The sequence below is a fragment of the Zonotrichia leucophrys genome, chromosome Z (assembly GCF_028769735.1).
Source record: "Zonotrichia leucophrys gambelii isolate GWCS_2022_RI chromosome Z, RI_Zleu_2.0, whole genome shotgun sequence".
NCBI lineage: Eukaryota > Metazoa > Chordata > Aves > Passeriformes > Passerellidae > Zonotrichia > Zonotrichia leucophrys.
Window position 1 is genome coordinate 7,204,452 of NC_088200.1, and position 23,519 is coordinate 7,227,970.

The 23,519-nt window shown below is 41.9% G+C and overlaps 1 protein-coding gene across 17 annotated transcripts in view; it reads left to right on the forward strand.

The window, feature by feature from the left end:
- CELF4 (CUGBP Elav-like family member 4) overlaps positions 1 to 23,519 on the forward strand; it is a 712,336-nt gene that overhangs the window by 656,797 nt on the left and 32,020 nt on the right. For all 17 annotated transcript variants that reach the window (XR_010443151.1, XM_064736702.1, XM_064736693.1 and 14 more), the window contains one exon: positions 17,409 to 17,575. Coding sequence is in view for 16 of the 17 variants with exons in the window: in XM_064736702.1 (XP_064592772.1) it covers positions 17,409 to 17,536 (128 nt within the window). In the remaining variant the exon portion in view is untranslated. The remainder of the gene's footprint in view (positions 1 to 17,408; positions 17,576 to 23,519) is intronic.

The following is a 23,519-nucleotide window of genomic DNA, read 5'->3' on the forward strand; positions in this document are numbered from 1 at the left end:
TGCAGCTGTAAGATGGCCAAATGCAGAACCATCCTCATCCTTCCATGCACCAACACCCTGTGTATCCCCATCACCTATGCCTCCATCACTGACCATATCTGCCTCCCTTTGGGTTTCTCCTCAGGCACTGTCCTCTCCCCATTCTTGCATTCAGACTTAGTGATTTCACCTTCACAGCTCTTCACCATTCTGCCCTTCTCTCTCGTCTCTCACTGGTTCTTCACTCAATGCCCAGCTGACCCTGTAGCCTCTGCCCACACACTCCTTTTGCAGCCAGCTGGGCTGTGCTGTCAATTCCCAGTGAAATGGCAGGGCCACAGCAGGACTCCTCTAACTCAGAGCAAAATTACACTTAGTTGGACACTCCTTGAAGACTCCCATTCTCAGAGTGGGCTGGCCTGGGAAGACTTGCACAGAGGTAAAGTGTGCTGCAGCCTGAATGTCAACATCTGCAGGAGCCCAGAGTCTGTGTCTGCACAAGGCAGCATTCACACTGGGTCTCTCACATTCGCACTAACCGTGTGCCAGTGATTCTGTGTGTAGGTGTGCTGAATGTCAGAGGACGTGGATTACATCTTTGTGCTGGTCTCAGTGGTTCTGGTGATAATTCCCCTCTCAGTTATGTAGATAGTTTAAATGTGAACAGTTTGTGTACAAAGCTAAAAGTGAACTCTTGGTAAAACAACACTGCTGAGGCTGCTAAGGCAAGTAGGCAATGTGAGAAGGGCAACTCTCCACCCTGCGCACACGTGGCTAGCTCTGCCTCTGTCATAGGGTGACGCTGCAACACAGCCCAGCAACACTCGCTGCTGTCTCATAAAACACATCCAAAGAAAGCACTTGAAGGCATTAATTTAGTGAAATACAGAGACAGACATATTCTAGAAAAATGTCTTAACAGAGAAGAGAGCGAGCAAGACAGGTTTGGGCAGCAATAATTAGGAAGACATGTCAGAAATTAGAAAAAAGAGAATAGGGATGGAGAAGCAGAGGTCAAATGGTTATCCCAAAGTGTCAAATAAGACATAGATAAATTAAAGCTGGAGGAATTGCTTCACTGGAACACTTGGTGTGCCCCAGTCACCTCTTTCTGAGAGCAATAAGCACCTGGATCTGCCAACTTTTTGCACACCATTGAGCAGCAGGCACTGTCAGGCCAGTTCTGCTCCATGTCCCTGCTTTGTCCCCTACATGTCTCCTTGGCATGTGCCTGTTCTTCATGCCCATTGCTGCAGCAGTTTCAGTTTCTCCCCATGGGACAGTGACTCCAGAAGGCTGTGAACAACCTGTCTTATTCCCAGAGAGATGCTGTGGTTTCCCTCCACTCAGCTTGACATGCTCTGACACCACAGGTGTAAGCAAACACAAGTGGAATGCATTTTTCTCCTTTTCTGCACATTCCAGAGGCACATTCACATCAGCAAAATGTCCCAACCTTTTTTGAAATGTCCCACAATTAAACAAAGCAAGGATCATTCCAGCTTACAAACTGCAAAGCCTTCTTAGGACCATAGGTTTATATATCCTAAAGGAAATATCTTGTTTGACTCCTAGTACAACATGAACATTGATTGTTTCATTCCAGATTCCTGCAGGGAGTGCATTTGAAAGTTGCTAATAGGCCACCTCATTTGGATAAACATCCAGCCTTATATGAAGATGCCAAAATAGAGAAAATAACATCACTTGATGAGGGTCATAATAGTTAATTAAGTTTGCTGTTAAATAATTCTATTCCCTACTAAACTCCTCCTAGCTTATGAAAAGAAACTCGGGAGACAAAGGAAAGAGATTTAAAGTGAGAAAAGCAGTGAGGAATGAGAACTGAGCACAGGAGGGGGTGAAGCTGGGGAGAAGGGCTGAGGGATGGGCAGAGCTTGTATCCTGTTATTAAAAACATGCTGTGGCAGTTAAATGCTGCAGTGGGGTGGCAAAAAAGGTGGAGTGGGAGATGCAAGGCAGCAGGCAGGTCGTGATGATGTACAGAGTTTCAATCTGGAAGCTGATATAGAAAGAAGGAAGATGTGTCAAGAGAATAGGACACTGGCAGAGCTGTACAGGGCCCTGGGACAAGGGGCATTGCACATTAGGTATAAAGTGCATTGGCAGCACTCCACAAGACATAGGAGTGGAACAAGGGACCCTGAGGTACATTAGGAAAATATTGTTCAGCACCTGCTGACAATGTGCCTCCAATATGCACTGCCAAATATGGCAGTTTCTCATTTAATAATAAAAAAAAATTAAAAAAAAAAAAGGTAACAACTCTCCTTGGGTTCATCCAGGAAATGAGCAGGTGCAGAAGTAAGGTGTTGTAAAGGAAAGAAATTCTTGTTGCATGTTCATAGCCCGTGTGGGTGATCTCAGGTCAACCTAGCTGTTAGGATTGGACTCCTCTTCTTGGAAAAGTACACTGACTCCTTTGCACAGGTCTTTAGGATTCATGGATGAGGAGAGTTATTTATCAGATAAAAGGTTTTCTGAGACTTCTTTTCTGAGGCTTCTTTTGGTAAAAAGGAATTCCCACCAAACAGGTGCATTATTAGGAAGGACTTCAGGTGTGTAGCTCTGTTTGTTGCTATTACCAGTACTATGATTAAGTTTGATTTATTTTTTTCTTTTTACTATTAACCTGATTTCAAATTTCTTAAGGAAGTCTCTATCTGATCCTTTCTCCCTGTAGCCCTTAGAATTGGGCTCTGTCCTTAATTTCACATGATCTGGTGACAATACATTTTGTTTCAGATTTTCTGGAAAATCTGTGATTTCCACATGGCTAGAGCCTACAGATCACAGCTCAAAGAGCAATGGAAGAAGCCACTCACTTGAGTGCCACAGCTGAGACAAAACAGAAATTATTTTCCAGGCACATTAAGCATGTCTGACCCCTGGTATGTTTCAGTTCAGATCAGCACTGGTTTGTTGTGGTCCTCTCCACTCTGAAGGACCTGGCACAGCCAGAGAGCCAAGGAGGGACTCATAAGGTGTGTCCAGCTCAGCTGGAAACTAATCCAAGGGGAGGAGGACACCCCAGAGGGATGCTTTGAGCTCTTGGAGAGAAGGGGAAAGAGACATAGAAGTTTAATATCTGCTAGCTTATTCCAAAGCAGCCAGGCCCTTTCAGGTCTGCAGAGTGAGGATGGAGCGCTTCCAGCTGATAAGGAAAGAGTTGTGTGAGTAAGAAAGAGAAGGAGCTGTTCATCAAACTGTACAGCACCTCCAGCCATTGCAGTTGGCTGGGGGAGGCTTTAGGGGGAGGAGGAGGAGCGGGAGAAGTATTAGGGCTGTGAGCCACTATTCATTTACAAACTATAATTAATTTGATGTTTAGATTAATTTCTGATGCACTCTCAAAGGTGCACTGAAAGCATTTTTCCTTTATTATAATGTTGATTGCTTATTGGGGAGATAAATCTAACTGTCAGTTATGCACTGACTTACCAAAACTTTCAGACCAAGCAAGCATGTATGCATAAGGAACAGCTGTTTGCAGCTCTCCAGTTAAAGGGACAGCTCTGTCTTTTCCCACTAACTTACATTACAGAAAACCTATATATTGTACACAGGGACTTCTGCTTTCTTTTGTAGCTCAACAATTTATTAGACAGGAATAAGTTAGAAGAATCTATCTTCTGTTTATCTGGGTGTCCATGTGTCTATCACTGTTCGATCCATCTCCCCCCACAAGTGATAAAGTATACCCAGAATTTATTTTTTTTTACGTTATGCGTATGTCTGTATATACCTACTCACATGCACACTTGCACCATCTTTTTAAATGCTCTTTATCCTGGGGTAATTAGATGGAGGAACTCGTTACTACAGGGTCATTGTGGCTCCTCCTTTATTGACTTTCAAAAGGGAAATGGTCACTATCTGACTAACAGAAATAACCAGAGTTAAGAGTTGAGACCCGAAGAGGAGTTCTAGTGCTACTTTGATTCCAGTCAGAAGTTTCTGTTCAGAAGTCAGAATAATGACCCCTCCAAAGCCAGGCCCATTCCTGAACTCAAAGGGATGGATTTGCAGAGTGCAGACTTTACAAGTCCTACTCTTGTGGGACTGCAGACTAGCTAGAGCATTTTGTCAACACACGGCATCTGGGTTTATTTTTGTGGTCCCAAGATCTCTGACGCAAGGGAAATTCAAGCTGTAGAGTGGATGAGTCTCTACCAGTCCATGAGCCATCCTTCAGCTTCCTTTTTATCCACCATTCTGCCTCATCCACTGCACAGGTCTGGTTTTCACCACCTTGAAGTCTGTTGCCTGGTTGGTTACTGAGCAGCTGTTCAATACATCCTCACATCTTCATGCTTGGCCCCAAGCCTTCCTTTTATATGATACTCAAACTCTGCCATGAATATAAATTTATTTTTATTTCTTCATCTGTTTTCCTAAGACCCTTCCCAGCAGAGCATTTGGGATGTTCACAGAGCTAAGTATTGGCATTTTGATGGTGCTCCTGGTGTCATCATTTCACCAAGGGGATGATGAGGCAGAGAATTAGCCAAAACTGTTTCTTGATCTTGGATTCCTAATCTGAGTTGCCACAAGCCTGATCAGACTGTTTACCTGCTTTGTCTAAGAATTCAGCATAATGCAGAGCATGCTATGTTTTTGTCTGCTTCAGATGCAGGTATAGGCAGCAGCCTTTCTGCCAGTGAAATCTCAGGCCATGCACCAAAAGAAGAAGAAAACCCAGTAAACCTTCATCCTCACACAAAACTAGAGAGGCTTCCTACATCTGCAAAAACACTCTGACACAATTTTACATGTATTTTCAACATTTGTATGCCATTGTCTCAATTTGGGCCATGACAATTAAGCCACAGCTGGACCTTGCTTGGGCAGGACAGCAATGGCAAGGACAGGAGCACCCACTTTTGAGAAAGAGCAGAGTTTAATGACATAGGTTCAAGCCATGGTGCACCACTGGCACTCAGAACCTGCTCCATTTTATTTAACAGTAAAAAAACAGCCTAGAGGTCTTACTAAAAGAATTCCGTGATATATTATATACTTAGCATAACTGGGATGTCATGGCAGAAATAGGGAGAAATTCCAGTTTTCCAAGGCAACATCTGCTTGTACAACTACAAAACCATCCTTTCCCTGCCTTATTTACTGTCTAAATTCCAATACTTACAATAACAAGTCTGATACATTGCCATTTTCCTTGCCCTGTTATGTTATTCATTCTCGACAGTAATTAAAACAAGGATGCCATGAAAGAGAAAAATACAGAAATGTGTGGTTAGAAGCAATGCCTTTATGCATATACAAAGCAATACAGAATTAAAATTTTATAGGTAACATAATTTCTTGCATTTCTAAATTGAGTACTTAATTTTGCAACTTTATCGTTGTTTCAATTTATGGTTGCATGTGATATCTTCCCTTTTTAAGTAAGTAACTCCAAATCAAAAACTCCCCAGATAAGATTAGCATCTTCAAATAGTATATATTGACATATTTAAAAGCTGTCATCAGCATAACAACTTGCAGATCTCCATAAAAACAGGTGCATCATTCTTAATGATGAAATTTTTGGTTTCATCTGTATCAAATCCCAAAAACAATTCAACATCAGCTCTGCTCTCCCCAATGTGGATCTGTCACACACATATATAAGTATTTACGTGATATATATATATTATATAAGATATGCACAGTTATTTACATTATGCATGTACTACACATTTGTTCAGTAACAAATATAAAAACTTGCAGACACAATTGTTATTGAAAACAATGAAAATTGCAGAGCACTTGTTTGAATTTTAGCAACCTGCTCCAATGCTTGCTGGGCTTCAAGGTGAAGAATTTTCCTTGTGTTCAGTCTGAACCTCTGCTGTTCCAATTTATGTCCCCTGTCTCTCATTCTCCCTCTGTGAATCATATCTCAAGTTGGAAGGGGCCCATAAAAATCACAGAGTCCAACCCCTTGCTCCTCCCAGAACTACCAACATCTAATTCCATGGTTGAGAGCATCATCCAGATGCTCCATGAACTCTGAGAGGAAACAGATTTTCTTCCTTTTGGACAGCATGACCTAAAAATATGATTGTGTTCTGACCATTTAAAGGTGAAATTAAATGATTCTCTTAGGGAAAGGTCTCTACAGACCCTTTAAATCCTTCTCTAGAAGGGTCTTCAGAAATCGTGAAGATTTAGCCAGGTCTTTGTGCATCTTCTGACATGGCTGAATAGGTTTCAGAAGGATTATTGTTTTGCTAAGTTTTTTTAAAATTCTAAGGAGAGAATTTTTAATTCTGGGCTTTTGAATTTGATGCAAAAGATGCTGTTTTAGGGGTGGCTCATATTTTCACTCCATCCATTCAAATTAAGAGCCCTCTACAAACCACTAACATAGCATGCTGTTCTCAGGTCTTTAATTTTTCTGTTCAAAGCCATATTCAAAACCATGGTTTCAAACCATATTTTTATTCCTCTTATTTCAGTAATTAAAACACAATCTTATTTTCCAGTCTTCTACCCAAGGGTAGATCAAGAGCTCAGATGGGTCACTGGGCAGAGGCCCCAGAGCCAGTACTAGATCAGGATTTAGTAAATCTCTGTTATGATTCAGGTCCCATAGACTGAATGCAGCTATTCTGAGGAGCTGCAGATTGTTCTTCACTGAGATCTCCAAAATTCAAACCTTTGAAGGGAACTAATGGTGAACATTCTGCTGGCAGATCCACAGGAGTTTATCAGCATCTCTGTTGTAATAAGACAGTTTTTCTTTCCCATTGTTTTTGAGAAAAGAAGCCAGACAATCATTTTCTTGCCCTTTGGGGGTGGTTGAAAACGTGGAGGTTTTACCACAAATGTAATAGCTGGTTGAATCTGGAGATGTTATCTTCCAGTTAAAATGTGTACAATTCTTTGTTTTCTACTCTTTCTACCCAGCACAGGTCAGTGCCAGTTCACAGCCTCTTGGTCTAGATGTTGAAAAATTTTCTCTTTTCCTTTCCTTTCCCAATGACTCACTGCATATGAGGAGGTTTGTTTTCCTGTTGAGTTCACTTTTAGTTTGGTTAGCTATTTTTCACACAGTCGCCTCCATAGAAAGTAAAATATTCCTTCAAAAGTCATGGCCAAAAACCGTTCATCACCACTTCTGGCTTCTGAACAGAAACTTCCAGACTGCTGCACAAGAGAAGCTTCAGGCCTTTCTGTCTTTGTTGGGCTGTCCCAAACTGCCCATAATGAGGCATCAGGTGTTCAGCAACCAGCAGGGAAGGGGTGGGCAGTTGTCCATCTGAGTAATGGTCAGCAGAGAAAGATGGGAACGCTCTGTGCATTGCTGCACCAAAAAGGGAATTATTGCAGAGGTTCCCCAGGATAATGAAAGAACTGCTAAAAAATAGTGACTAGTACAGGTCACAGCTCACCTTCCTGACAGGATTTCCTGGTTTGTTTGGGTGTTTTGGGTTTTGGATACTTTTTCTTGATTAGTCCAGGAAGGAGTGTTATTACTTACCTACTACAAAATATTTTCACAAACAAGGTCACTTTTTATGGTACTTGTCTCTTATAGATCAAGAAGGATGACTGGTGATTTTAGCAGCTGCCTTGTTCATACATGGCTTTTTTATCAAAAAGTCATAAATGAAGCAGGACCCAAGAGAGAATTGAGGAGCAAAGAAATTAGATTTAGATGAAAAACAGATTGTGACATAGCTGGTGGGAGGTTCAATAATTATTTTCATCTGGTTTATATTGCAAACTTCAACAAAACAAATGTAAAAATAGCCTTCATTTTGATTCAATAACAATCTCAGTGCATCCTTAACTGAGCATCAGCATCTACTATCTATTTTGTACATCTGTACAAAACCTACTTTATACTCATCCTTCATATCCAGTTTCACATTGGAGAAGAGCATATATCCTCAAAGGTTCACCTGCTTTTTTCAACCATGTGATTTCCCCCATAAACCTTATTCTGGCACATGATGACATCAGATGTTTTCAAGGAAGGCTCAGAAAACAAGCCAAGAAGAATTCCATCCATTTCTGAGAGCATTTAGGAAATAGCTTCAGTCTTACACATCATTCAGAAAGAGGACAAATACTATTTAGTCATCTACATGTGATTCATCACTGGCTGTTTGTTTCTTGTGAGGAAGATAATCATCATCACCTGGGCTGCAACATTATGTTTTTTTATAGAAGAACCACAGTGCTTTTTGTCCACAGCAGACATGTATGCATACTGGTCCAGTGGCTGTTTCATGGGCTCTCCAAAAAATGGCTGAAGCCTCAATCCTTCACTTCTTCCATCAATTCATTGGATAGTTTCAACTCCTACTTATAAGAATGGGTAGAACCACAGTTCATGGCATCAGACAAGTAATTGCTCATCCTTTAGAAAACCTCTGTTTACAGGAAAAAGAGAAGTTTTAATCTTTACTCCACTGTTATGATGAGAGATCTGTTGAGATTTTCTATATGAATTTTTTACTCCCTTTTATCTTTTTAGAAAAAGTTAGTCCTGATCCTGTGCCCAGATGTATATATGAGCCAAAATCTTGGATCACAGAATCATAGAATAATTTGGAATGGAAGGGACCTTAAAGATCATCTCATTCCAGTCCCCTGCCATGGGCAGGGACACTTTCCACTAGACAAGATTGCTCCCAGCCTCATCCAGCCTGGCCTTGAGCAGGGATGTGGCATCCACAGCTTCTCTGGGCAATATGTGCTAGAGTCTCATCCCTCTCACAGTAAAGAATTTCTTTCATATATATATAATCTAAATTTCCCCTCTTTGAGTTTTAACCCTCAGATCGGATCTGACCATGCAGTTTTAAAATTGTCAAAATCCTAGTCTAATCTAGAGTATTACCCTTGTGCTTTCAACATGAGTCATTACAAGAATTTTCCTGTGAAAAAGAATCAAACACCATACAGATTATGAAAGAGAAGACTCACAGCTAGAGTAGTCCTTCTTGGTCTTAATGACCGTATTCAGGGTCAGCATCTACAGCCCTCTGATTTCAGAGGAGACACTGCTTCTTCTGTCTGGGTATTTCTCCATCTGGAGATCATCCAACAGGCAATGCACAAAAAGAGGGACCAACTTCTCTGCACACTCCAGCTCACACTGCTGCAATGTGGAGAGGCAGTTTCATGCACAGGAGGACAGGAAGGCGACATCAGGAAGATACTTGTGTATTTCAAGCTACCTTCTGCACTGGGTGTTCTGACCTTTAGAGAAAGTTAATCATGCCATCTACTTTCACTCTTCATTTAATCTCCCCTTCCCATCTGTTCAGTCTCTCTCAGCTGGAAGCAGGATGAAGAACGAGTACCAGTCAGCCCTCTCAGTGGTCTGCAGCCCACGCTTTGGGGCCATTTGTTATGAGGCATTAACATCAATTGTCACCTGTATCAGGACTGTTACCTCAATCCATCCCAGATTAGTAAGCAAGAACTGATTCTCTAAATATCTGAACTGCAAAATGAACAATAGACAGACAGATACACAGTATGAGAAGAGACTGTTCTGATCCTTTAGACTGAAGTCTGAAATAACCCATGCCAGGTGCCTCAGCTCATGTGACAGGTTAAAACCTTCTGCTTGAGTCATAGCATCCCTTTTAGAAAATGTCTTAATCAAGGTTTCATGTGATAGGTGCTCCACCCCTATTGCTAAACAAGATGTTTTCCAAAATAGTTAATTACCTTCACCATTTCAAATATGCAGACTTGGTGTCTTATTTCCATTTTAAATTTGACAAATGCCTGCTTCCAGAGGGCACAGAAGAAATCAGCAAGCTCTGCTTTTTCCCCCTATCCTAAAAGAACCCCATGTTTTAGTAGTTATTATTTATAGGCTATGGCCAGAAGTAAGTTTAACTTTCTCTTCAATAAACTGTGGCCACTCTCATTATTCTTTCAGACCTACAATTACTCTTCTACTTCTGAATAAGTATTTAAACTTATTTGTTTTCTAGAGCAATCAGTAGAACTAAATGCAGAATTCCAGTAAAGATCTTTCCTGAACCATATTCAGAGGTAACACTGCCTTGCTATTTCTAGAGGATGTTCAGCAAAAGTAACTTCATCCCAAAACTGTACTAAGTCTTGGGGCTTTGAGAATTTTAACACAGTCCTGAGAGCTCATATATTTGGCTGTTACTATGACACCCATCTTCTTCTTAAGAGGCACTGTTTTCTAATGAGGATTTCCTCTTTTTATGAGTGACCCACTTGCTTTTTTCTGGAGATACTTAATTTTGCATTTGATTGGATTAAAATGAGCACCCTTTAACTGCGTCCAGCCTACGCAGTGACCCAGGTCACTTACTTCTGTCATTATTTCACCATTTTTGTATGATTGGCCAATTTTACCAGTAATTACTTCAAATGTCTTCCAAGTAATGCTAGAGAAATTGAATAGCACTGAGATTTCAGCACACCGCTGAAGGAGCCTCCTAGAATCTCTGCAATTTTGTTTGTCACAACTGACAGATTCTTTCGTGGTCTCATTTCTGGGCTGATTTCATTTTCTGTAAAGAAATGCTGTCTGAAATACTCTAGCAAAGTTTAAATACACTCTATGATAACTTACTTTATTCACCGAACTTGCAATTTCATGCAATCAGTTTCATTTGATAGATGTTATGTTCTATGAAACCATGATGATTGGTACTAATTGTGTATCTTTAAATTCTTTGCCATATTATCTCATATCAAAATTTTCATAATTTTTCTGGCACTTATGAAAGTTTAACTAAGTTTATCAGGTCACCTAGTTTATACCCTTAAAAATTAATATTAGAATTTTTTTCTTTTCCTGGAACATTTTGAAGGTTTTCTAATATTCCATAAATTTCTAAAATGAACATTAATGGTTCAGCAGATTTCTGAGCCAATTCCTTGAATATTCTGAGTTTCCAATTATCTCATCCTGCAGATGGGAAATATTTAATACTAGTTGTTTAGCACAGTCGTCTGTTACTGACTGTTCATACATTAAAAAAATAAATGGATGGATGGATGGGATGGATAGCTGGGTAGACAGATCTCTCTTGGACATGATTAAACAGCAGTGGAAGGTTAAATAATCCAAAAAGTCATCCAACCCTATTAGACACTGGAAAACAGCTGAAGTGCTATGCCCTTGCTCTGCAGACGCACTCCTTTATTGAGTATTCCAGTACCCATAAATCACCTTATAATACAATACTTTCCAATGCACACATACATTATAGAGCTACTTACATACAGATTGTATCCTGAAATTCTTTACAGCACTAAAAAGTTGCGAGGCAGCAGCTAGTACATTGTGTAAAGAACACAGCAAGGTAAAGACCTTGCAAAGCAATTAAAGGGAAACCTCCATTCTCTGATAAGACTAATAAACACAGAGAAAGAGAAACTGAGGAGTGGTAGGAATTGAAGAGACTGAAGTAGCAGGGAAGGTGTGAGGAGCAGGTGGGCAGGTCCTCATGGGGGGAGAAGGACAGGAGCTGCTTAACACCACCCTTCCCACAGGGAGGCTACTTTGATGTGAGCACCTTGTTGCTGCCTTGAAAGCAAAAAACACCTCCCTAGATCCCACCTTTCACTGGTCAGTAACAAAATCGAGGAACCCATGAGCTGAGGGAACAGTTATATTAATAACCAATCGTATTAATAACTAATTCCTTAATTACTGACTCAGATTCTTGGAGGAAGATCTCTGGTCTAACCAGTTCCCAGCACTTTCTGCAGGTCTTTCCATTTCAATATCCTCAGATACATGGTGTGACTCTTGGGGCTGTCCTGTGTAAGGCCAGGATCTGACTCCATGATCCTCGTGGGTCCCTTCCAGTTGAGGATATTCCATGATTCTGCTGCTCTAGCCTGGCCAAGCTTCCTTCCTACAGCCTAGGGGGAAGCACTGCACACACAAGGGAAGCACAAGGCGTGGATTTTCCTCTGCTGGTGCCTGGGCCATGTGTGTGGCATTTCTCTTTCTCTCCCAGAGGCTGAGCAGCAGATCCTTCCTTGCTCTTCTGTTACTCTCATTTCCCTCTAGTAAAACGAATATGGGTTGAATGTCAAAAGGAAAAAGTTCAAAGATGCTCTCCTTATCTAGTGACTTTCATAACTGAAGGAACAAGAAGCACCAGGAAAGATCCTTCATGGCAGTCAGACAAAAGTTCTGATGGCCAGAACTAATTTAAAAAATGTTTGGTCTAAAATGAGTTAATAAGCAGCAATTTCTGTTTGCTTCTGTTGCAGTGTCTTGCAAAGTATATCTCTAAGATGGCAGCAAGTGTCTGGATCATAGATAAAAATATTTTTCTTAGTTTTAAGACAAGTTTCATATTAATTTCTTTGAGGTCCCTCTTTTCCTTCCTATTGCCTGAAGGCAACCTAGTTACATTAGTGGACCAGCTGCAGGATCAGCTGCCCACAGTTGAGGAGTCTGGATGGAAAGCTTGCATCTGGACCTCGCTTGTGGTCTTGACTGATTTAAGGGAAGTTCAGCAGAGTTACCATGCATGGGGCTCCATCCAGAGGGAAGCTCCTGCCCAAGAGAGATAATGTGTTATTCCAACCTGGTAACAGATCATCAAGAGGCTGTTTTGCATATTAACCACTAATTCTCCTTGCTGGATGCAAAGCTTCTCACCCAACTCAGAAGGATCAGTTAAGGATCCATGGAAACATAACTATGTGCTCTTATTCAGGACTGCTCTTAGTGCACAAAGTAATTCATGGACATGCAGAGAAAATGTAAACAAAAAGTTTACAGTTACCAAACAATCTTCAGATATACTCTGAGATAGATTGTGAATTCCCTTCTTTATCATCCTGGCTGATTAAAAGAGAAAAACAGCCCTTAGGTAATATCTGTTACATAAAGCCATTGGTGGTCATGCTGATCATGTAATGGAAAGGGCACAAAGCTCCCTCCCCACGTCACTCCACAAGAACTTTCTCTGGAAAAAAGGGGGAGAAAATAAAGCAATTCCAAAATTGTACCCCAGTTTCTGCCTACTAATAGTTAACACGGTCCTGTAGGAAAAGAGCAAGCCATAAGTAGTGGTGGGCTCCAACAGCAGTTCCTTTCCTGGAAGATGCTGTGCAGAATCAGAAAGATTAGATGCCCTCTGTTGCTGTCCTAGCAGCTTTCGCCATTCTCTGCCGCTTTTGATAAATCATTTATTAGAACAGCGTTTTTACATAATCCCTGGGGGGGAAAAAAAGGGAAAAAGAAAAAAAAAAACACCAATATCCCCCCCATAAAGTAGATTTATCATGAAATGCTGTCCTCCTACCAACTGTCTTCAGACCAGAACATATATTTCTCTGATTATTAATTAACTGATGCCCAGAAAGAGCTTCAAGCTTTTTAACCTCTCCCTTTCTCTTTTGTCCTTCAAGCATGTAGATGACAATGCAGGGGTGGTGTTCAAAACACAGAAAGCAACTGTAATACTGCCATCATGTTTTGAGCCCACAGGCTCAAATACTAAAGCCATTTAGGATCTGAGTATTTAAGTTATTTCCCTAGTACATACATTCTAACCCATGTCATACATGCTCAAATCTGCCATAGTACCATGAATCCTGCTGACACAGATGAGGAGAAACAGAGATTGTTGACTGCCAATACTGCATGTAACAACACAAAAAGAGGCAAATCTGCCAGTAGGTGTCTGACCTGAGAAGAGAAAGGAATTTGCTGTTGTTAGCCCAACATCCTGTCTCTCTGCCTATCCTTTATCCATGTAAAGTCTCAAATCTCAGGATAAGCCACAGCTTTCTTTCTCCTTGGAGTTCATCCAAATACCTTCCACAATATGAAACACAGCTACTTATAAACAATAGGAAAGGGGGAGACTTGGATGCACCAGCAAGTTCTGAGCACATCAAGGTCCCTAAAAACCAAAACAGTGAAATGAAGCTAGAGTAATTAGCTGTTGTGTCCCCAGAATATGATCACAAAGAAAACACACAGTTATTGGCATTTGCCCATCTCTTTCCGCAGGTTTCGAATCCCAGTTCCTCTACTCTCTGCATCCAGCCAGAGGAGATTTTTATATTGCATCATTGAATACCAGAACAACTAAGGAGAAAAAAATCCTGTCCAAATCTGTAGGCAACTAATACCAGAATCAGAGTACAACTCCCAGCTTCATTATCTGGTCTAAATGAAATATAGTGAGCAAATGCACTTCTGATCTCTCTTATTAGTCCCATTTGTTAAAATGCTGTATTATTTACAGCTTTGCACTGAATGAGGAAGTGGGCTAAGAATTCCATCTCAAAAGCTAAGTGATGATAAAAACTGGTATAGCTTCATGAGCTTATCTCACAGTAAGGTTTTTGCAGAGGCACAACTATATTAGCACCCCAGCACAAGGGCTTATCATCCCTCAAAAGTCTAGTCTTGGCAAAAGTAGAGAAATAATAATCTTCTGTCATAGTGGGCAACATTTCTGGAGGGGTTTGATTCAGCAAGTAGCATCACTCTAGGGAGTGACCCACCCAAGCGTTTAGACAGTTCACATTCTACCTTGAGATGTCACTCCTAACTTATGGAAGCAGGTAGATCCCACAGCAGAGGTTCCTTGATTTAAGCTGGGTGCCTGCCTTCACTGCAGCCAGCATTGCTCCCTGACCAGTGACTCCTTTGAGCACAGCTAAGGCTGTCCTGATAGAAGAGAGAAATCCTGCCCTACCCTCCACTGGCTGCGCTGGCAGGACCTCCGCTGATTACTGCAGGGTCCTAAAGCGTCTTGTTCACAAAAGGGTGGGTGTGCAGGCACAATCTACCCGTGCACATGTAGGCAGCAGGAGGGATATCCCAAAAGGGCCTTTAGCAAGAGTAGGAATCAAAGTTCCCAGGCAAGGTGTGTTCTCTAAAGGCATGAGCTAAACCATCCAGCTGCAGCCAACTCAACTTTGATATTGGATTGCTGTGTGTATATCAGTAAAGTAAACATACCTGGCGCTTCTCCCTAGCACTGGGGACAGCTGGCACAAAATGGCCTACACCCAAATCATTAAATTCTCTCAATTTCCAGAACATCATGGACACATCCAAGTAAACCACTGAACACAGCCTGTCTTCTCTACTAAAACTCACACTTTGTCCAGGAATTGTTTGATGTTAAAAATTAGTCAAAAAAAACCTCAGCACTACAGATTATTAGGTACCAGTTTCTCTGAACTTCCCTGGAACAGCTTTAGTCTACTGTTTTAGGTGTAACTAATATGTGTTGACCAGGAATATCAGCAAACCAGATGTGATTTTTAAAAAGAAAAGGGTTTCTTTACGTCCTGTATTCAAGGACATCATACCTTCTATCATATTGACAACATATTTAAGGTTGAAGCTCAAGTAAGGCATCCCCAAGGTAGTTTCCAGAAGTATTTTATGTCTGAATGTACTTGGATGAAACCAGAAAGTATTTGGTTTATTCCATTGCTGAAAGTGAATCATGGGACTTTGTTGATAGTTTATTCAAGTAGTCGAATGCAAACCAGTAACATTACCAGGCATTACTGCCTAAAAAGTGAGGGCAAGAGCAGATCCATTGCTATTGAATAAAACCACAGCTCATCACTCACTACAGCCCTCCAGTTTTCTTTGATGATTGCTGTGGGGCTTGGGAGTACTTTCTGTCTGTTCGCCTTCAGAGCTGCAGTGTTGGTACCTCCTCATCCAGGAAAACTGTGAGGACAGCCAATTTACTTGGAGCCTTGGCTTCAAGAGGGGAGGACAAAGAAGGTTCCCTATTTATTCCACTGGCCTCCCTTTTAAAACCCCATGGGTTTTTTTCCTCATGTCCCACACTCGGCAAATCTGTTGTCTCACTTTGAGGGACACAGACCATGGGGTTTCATGGCCTGCCATGAAGTTACATTATTAGCCAAGGTCAGGGAGCACAGCTAATGCAGGGGTGAGAAGGTGCCTTTGCACACACAGCTCTGTGTCTTTTTCAGATGCACGACACCCTCTGTCACCTGTGAGAATAACTTCAGAGGAGGAGCCAGAGCAGGCAGGAGGGGCAGCAGACTGAATCCTCAGCACAGCCCAAGGCTGTAAGCCAGGCCTGGTTCTGCTCTCAGGAGCAGGTGTATACCTGGCAGCAAATGCTCAGCATTAGCTTTTTGAGGGGCTTGCAAAAAAAAAAAAATCTCTTCGTTTCAGCCTGTCAGTTGAGCAGCACCAGGCTCCTAGGGTTGATTTGTGCTGCCAGAGCCTTGCAGGGGTGGGCAAACAGATGGCTTTGTCTGGAGAGCAGGTTGGTCCAGGCTAGTCTCACCCAAGGTTTGTGCTCAGAAATGTTGTTGGCACACAGGGACATTTCTGGCAAGAGGAGCAGAGGCAATGTTTGTACAATGTGATGGCCCCCTGCCTCACTGATATCTCAGACCCATGGTTGCTCCAGCTACAGCCATAAACAGCATGGGGAAACAAGGCCTTTTTTTGGATCTAACATGAGAAAAAAATTAAAAATATAAATTTAGAAACAAAACCAGAAAAAAAAAGTAAAGAACCAAAAGCTCTCCCCAGAGCTGAATGCATTAGAATGCTTTAGCTCAGTACATCCTGTGTGGTTGACCTATATTATTTCATCAGATTGTTAGCGAGCAAATGGAGACAAAGAATGTCTTAGGTGACTCATACATACAACATTCGGTCACTACAGTTGTTTCTAGTGCTGGATGTGCTCCATGGTTGATTGGGAGATTTGCTGGCAAAAATTGAAATTCCATAGGGAAACCATGTTAGGAAAACACTTGTGTTCATCTCTCAGCTGCAGAGTAACATGGAGTTCGCAGAAATTGCCAGTGATTAAAGCTCTTCATATTGCTTGGCTGGCCAGCAATCAAACCATTCATGCTGATTAATACCATAATGAAGAATTTATTAAATTCACATTTTGCTTATATTGCCATAATGAGGAGGTAGCAGTAGGTGTGTCAGGTTCCCCTCATCATTAGTATTGGAAGGCAAAGAAAAGGTAATGATGGGAAGTTAAGGAAGGTCTAGAGGATTACCCAAGTCACAATGGAGGGAGATAGAGGAAGACAGAGTGCCTTGAGACCATGCATTACATCTGCTGACTCCCAGCTCAAAGGTGACCCAAATCTTGTGGCACCAGCATCTGGATCCCTGTGCTCCACATAGTCTAGTGTTCAGGCTGGCACTCAGACCAGGCACTGTGTCCTGGGACACTGATCTGTAACAACCCTCCTATCCTTTGTCCCACATTGGCAACCATCCTGTCCTCACTCTCCTGCCCACCTGCCCACCCTCCTTCCTGCTCACTTCCCCCCTCTCAGTGCCCTCACCCCCTCCCCATGTTCATTCTCAGTGGTCGTTGCATGTACGTGCCTTGGCACCCTTCAGCTCGTTAAGTCCCATGCCTTGCCTCATGTTTTGACAGGTTTTGTGAGTTTTGACAATCCTGCCAGTGCCCAAGCTGCTATCCAGGCCATGAATGGATTCCAGATTGGCATGAAGAGGCTGAAGGTGCAGCTGAAGAGGCCAAAGGATGCTAATCGTCCCTACTGAAGGGTTGTGGGAACCACTGGATACAAAGCACTAGCACAGGTAACTGCATGGGGAAGGGGGTGTCAGCTACACCTGTAGCGTCTCTCTGTGTTGTAGACCCTCGAGGAGATTCAGCTCTGTGACTCTCTATCTTCTGCCTTTTTGACTCTGGCTAGAGCCACTCTGCTCAGACACGCACCCGCGCATAAACCAGGGACTGTTTGTGTGTGTGTCTCTCTAGAAAAAGAGGTGGAAGGATGCTTAACAAGGGATAAGACAACTTCCTCATCCCAGGGGCATCCTGCATCTCTAGAAAGTGTTTCTGGTCACTAGAGGAGAGTCAGCAGCTGTCCTGATTCCCCCTGCTCAGTGAAAGAGAGCATTTCTGGTGCTTGAAGACAATCTGCAATTGAGAGGTGGGACTGGGCTGCGGTTTGATCCCAGGTGACTGGACTGGGACAGTGTCTGTCTCAATAGCTCTGTGTTGCAAACGTTTCAAAGCATTCTTCATTCTCCATGCGGTACAGTCTGTATCCAATTCCATCTCAGCATAATAACTTAATGTAAATATGTCTCTCTGACAACCAAACAACCCCAGATTTATTTCATCACAAACCCAAGAAATTAATAGACGGATCCATGTTCACTTCTTGGTCAGTTGTTTTAAACTCCTGTGTGTAGATAAAACCCCACCAAAACCAAGGGAGGTTAGCTGCAGTAAGGATCTGGGGTCTCGTTTTTAGACTCATGTGCCATGTATTGCTGGAAAAAAGCCAGCTGGATGTTTCAAGGGAACTTCTAATACACGTAACAACACCAAAAATATCAGAAGCCACAGCTTGTTTCATTGGAAAAAAAATCCAAACACATCACCAGTAACAAAAATGAAGATGTTTCCGAAAACGGAAATATTTTCCACCACTGGCTGGCTCTTTCATTAGGTAATTCTTTGAGAAACAGAAATATAAACCCCTATGTGTTTGTTTACAGAGACAGGAAGTCCTCCTGTTGTTAAAACTGTTCCACACCAGAGATTCCCCAATAAACTCAGCACCTAGGGAGGCCCTAAGCAATTTGTACTCCTGAATTAGTGACAAAGAGATTGGTTAGGTGACCTTTCCATGTCATTTTAGCTGTAATGCCTAAGATTCTGTGATTTTTATTCAGGCCTCTTTCGATTTATCTAACATAGGCAGTAAATCCCTATCTTCAACTTTCCCAAAGAAAAACAGAGTATTTTAATTTTTCACTGGGATCCCAAATATCTTTGAAAATACATATTTTTCCAGTCTTCAGAGCAGTATCCTTTCCAGTGAGAATTCAGGAATGGGATCAAAATATCTTTGAAAGAGGTGCTGCACTGAAGACAGCATAAAGGAGATTAAGAAACCTTTCAATAAACATATTAGGTGCATGTGCAGGAAGCAGGCTCCATAGTTTAGAACCTCCTTTATATGTGACTATACGAAGATAACCATCAATGCATTTTCCCCCTTCAAAAACCTCTTTTCTTTTCCTTGCTTATGAAAAGGCCTCTTGGAAGCTTGAAACCAAAACATGTTGCCATATCCAAATGCTTTTTGCTTCATCACACTGGCTTTTTTATTTTCTGCAGGCTTTGCTGGGGGAGGGCTGGGGGTGCATGCATGCAGCTGTGTGAAAGCAGGGGCTGCCTTGGTCAGGGAGGCTTTCTGTGACACCTGCACAGGGATCCAGGGACACAGAGGTGTCCCTAGGGAGGCACAGGCTCTGTGTCCCAGCATAGCTGTACTGGCTGAGGATGTGCTTGTTTCTCATGGTGGTGTCAGAAGATGCAGGGCTGTGGATATCTGTGCTGTTCGAGATTCACCAGTGTGAGCCTACGGTGGTTTTTATCATCATGGCTCGCCATGAAGTGTTCTGAGGTCTCAGCTTGTTTCCTACAGAATATTAATCACTAGTCAGACGAAGATTAGTTGCTTGGGTGTTTTTTCTTCCCCCCAAAAAATTTAATTTAAATTATATAAAAAGGAATCAGCAGGTAAAAGAGTAATATAGTTCCATGTGTAGCTCTTAAGCATTTTTTTCCTCTCCTTTGCTTCTAATAGGCAGAACAGTCTTGAATAGTTGCCTCTAGGTAGGAAGTCCTTTAGTCTTCCTGGCTTTTATTTCAGCTTTAGTACTCTGCTGTCCAGAAAAATCAGTTTTACCACCAGATCACTTCCACCCTAGGCTTAGAGAACCTTGTTTAGAGGCTTGTGTAGAGACCCTACCAAAATGTATCTCAGAGGTCCTTGTTCTCTGGCCTTGCTGAGCCTGTTGCAGGAGCTGTAGCCAACTTCTAGCAAAAAGGAATTCCCCAGGAAAAAAAGTTTTATACATGTGTTTTTCCCCCTGATAGAAGGAATTAAGCAGGAGTATCATGTGGGACTCCACCTGGTAGAAGGAATTCAACAGGAGTGCATGTGGTCCCAGGAGGACACTGCAGGAACATTCCCCGGGAGAGCATTTGGGTTAGCGCAGGGAGAACCATGCTGCAGTAGGCTGGAGAGGACACTTGGGGACAGCCAGGACACCCAGAAGGTCACATGGTCCTAAACCCAGGTCTTTCTCCAGCTCCTCTTCCTCCCAGGGATTGGGAACACTGATGCCAGCCCTCTGGAACAGGCAGGATCCTCGGTCAGCAAGGCCACAGGGCAGATTTCCCACCAGGGCTGGGCAGCAGTGATCAGCAGAGGGCTGAGCCCCCAGGAATAAGCCTGACTCAGAGACAGGTCAGCTGCTCTTGGCTAAGCACAGTATTACTGCACCTCCACTGCTGGCTCGATTTGCAGCTTCCTTTAACTGATAGAAAGATAATAACTCCACCGTGCTTTTTATCTGTCTTTACTTTGGATGCAGCTCTTCAGGGTCTTTAATTCCAATTTGAAGCATGTGTGTAATGGTATTGACACAAGAGTAATTACTCATGTGCTTCAAGAGGATGCTCAAGAAACTTTTTAATTGGGATTTTTCCAAGGAAGGGCTTTTTTCTATTGAATTGCTTTCAAAAAATAAGAAGTTGCCAATGACAACAACAAAAAAATCAGCACCCAGTTTGATATAATCCACCAGAGTGGTTTTTTCCTAACTGAGAAAGAAAGGGCCTCACTAAATTTTAATTCTGGATGCTCTTTTTTTAAAAAAACTTATAAATCTCCCTTTCGGGACTCAAGAAGTCAAGGCCACAGTGATTTGAAGTCCTTTGTTTTCTTTGCAACTTGCTGTCAAACACTGAAAGGGTTTCTGTGATGTGGCAGATAAGTCCAAAGCTGCAGCAAGCAAAGCCCTGAAGAATTCAGATGGCAAAATGGCTGTCCCTGTTCTCTTTTTTCTTTATAATTAAAGAGGTGTCTGTAGGGGGGAAATAAGGATGGGAGGAATGATGGGCTGGGAGAAAGCAAAAGAGAGGAGGATCATTTGAGGCAACTCTGCCAAAATCAGTATATTCTATTGCCAATCCCCCCTTGGGACTAGGAAGCAAGGACTCTGAGACACTTCATGTGTCTTTCAGATAGAAAATGCACAAAATAATTAAGAAAACACCAACCTGAAGCCCACATCTCCCTTAGGTCCCATTGCTGGGAGCCCTTCCATGCCCTGTGCTGTGCCTGGGGCTGTGTGTGAGCTCAGCACTGCCCAAAATCTGCTCAGCTCAGAGCCCCTCCAGAGCCCAGGGCAGGGCACAGAGCAGCCCAGGAGCACCCAGCTGACAGATCAACAAAAGGCACAGCACACAGCAGCCCTGGAAATCCCATCCATTCCCCTCCTGTGGCTTCATTGCAGTGGCCGGTCACTGGCAAAGTGATGTTTTCCACCTCAGACAGACAGACAGACAGACAGACAGACATTCTGCTGCTGAAGTTTATTTAAAGCTAAAGATGCAGAGACATTTGGGTGAGACTAACCCAGAGCACTGAGTTAGTGAGGCAAAGTGAGTGTGAGTGAGACAAACTGAGTGAGGCAAAAGGGAAACAGAAAAGTGAAAGACAAAGTAGAAATAAGATCAACCGCAAGATTCTTCTAGCTGTGCTCCAGAGTAGAGACAAAACATTAAATGGACACACTGCCCAGGAAACCTGTTTCTATAAAACACCAGGGGAAATAACACAGGCCAAAGCTCAAATACGAAAATAAAAAAAAGATTTTTCAGGTCGTCTTTCGCTGCTTTTTGAACATGGATTTATATCTGGTTTATTGTGAAATGTGTGAAATACATATTTTTGCAGCTATCTGGAATTGGTGGTATTTTTACTCTGAGAATGGGGGTTTTTTGGGTTTTTTTGTTTGTTTTTGGGGTTTTTTTGGTTGGTTTTTCTTTTTTAATTGGAGTGTATATTTGCTAAACTGGAAAACTTTGCATTTTTCTCTTTTTGATCCCTAATAAGAAAAAAAAAAAATAAAAGCAACCCAAACTCCATTTTAAGGTAAAATTATACTATCAGCCAAAAGTAAAATAAAAAAGCAAAATTCCAAAATGCCAAAACAAAAATATGTGAGAGAAGAACTTCTGTCTTCTCTTGTCATTTCAGATGGCTTCAATGCAAAGTCTGGTGAAAGTGTATTTTTTCCTGAAATTTTTGTTGCCTCTGCCTCCCAGATAGCTTTCTATTACTTCTAGTGAGAGGCTATTCTGCAGCTGCATTGATCTCACTGTTTTCTATTAGGCTATTCATCTTGAGATTCATTCCAAATACCCTTTTTCAAGATAAAATTCCATTTCTTGTAGTTATGCCTCCTACAATCACGCTAACCAGCTTCTCTTCCACCTGCACAGATTATTGTTGTTTCCCTCTTTTAGTCATCACTTAGATCGTTTAAGACTTGCTTACATTATGGAAATTTGCACTAGTATAATTGCATCAAAACAGTACTCCAGCACAAGCTTTAATATGAGTGAATAAAGAGAGAAAAAAAATCAGCACAGCTTAATTTTGGAAAGTCTGTTCAGGTACTGGAAAAACATCACCTCAGCCAATATTTTTTTCTGTTCTTTGGATTACTTTTGTTTTTCATTTCCACTGACACCTGTGATTAAATTAAGCATCACTCACTGTGTTTACAACCTAAACTTTGTGCTGTTGTGCTTGTACTGAGAGAATGGAAGTGGATTTTAGTGGGGGAGGCTAAAACAGGACCTCTGAAGGTGTTTGCAAAACTGACAAGGAAATCCTTTATTTTTCTGTCTGATCATTTTTAACCTGTCTGTCCATTTAAATTACTGATAGCTTTATTATGGCAAAATTCTCATGTCTGTTCTAGAAACCACAGTTTCGATACCAGAGCATGCAAAATCCCATTTGCTAATTATTTTATTCTAAGATTGGCACACAATACAATGCACTGATGGAAAACGACAATAATTAATTACTGCATTTACTCCAAAATTACAATCACTAATTACTGCTCTGAGACCGAATTCCATTCAGCAATATTTGGAACTTGTTCTTCCTCAAAGCAGGGCAGCTTTTCAGGAGTATTGCTGTGTTTGCATCTAAATGAGTCCATGTAGGTCACTAACGGATCTGCACTATTTGTCACGGGAGTGATAGAGCAGCACAAGGCAATACCACAACACTTTCCCTCACTTTGGAGCAGGAATTCTTCATTAAAACCCAAGTCTCTCCCCCTTTTTTTTTTTAAATGTTAGAGAATGTAAATACTTCAGAATTAAATAACAGATATTAAAGCAGCCTCCTACTTCTCATCTCACTGAGACACTCTTGGCCCTGGTGCTCTGAAGTAAACTTCTGGATAATTGTGAGAACTTTTGCCAAAGACTCAGCCAGCAAAGAGCCTTCTGAGTTTTTCCCCATACTGTGAAAAGACCAGGAGATTGTTATGGTGGTGCCCTCTTCAAAGGCTTCCAACAGCAGAACCCCCAAAGCTCCAGGGTTGACTGGAGGGTGGCAATTTCATATTCAGCCACTTGACCAAGATTAGTGTGGGAGATCATGTGGACAATGTCACACAGATTACTTAAGTC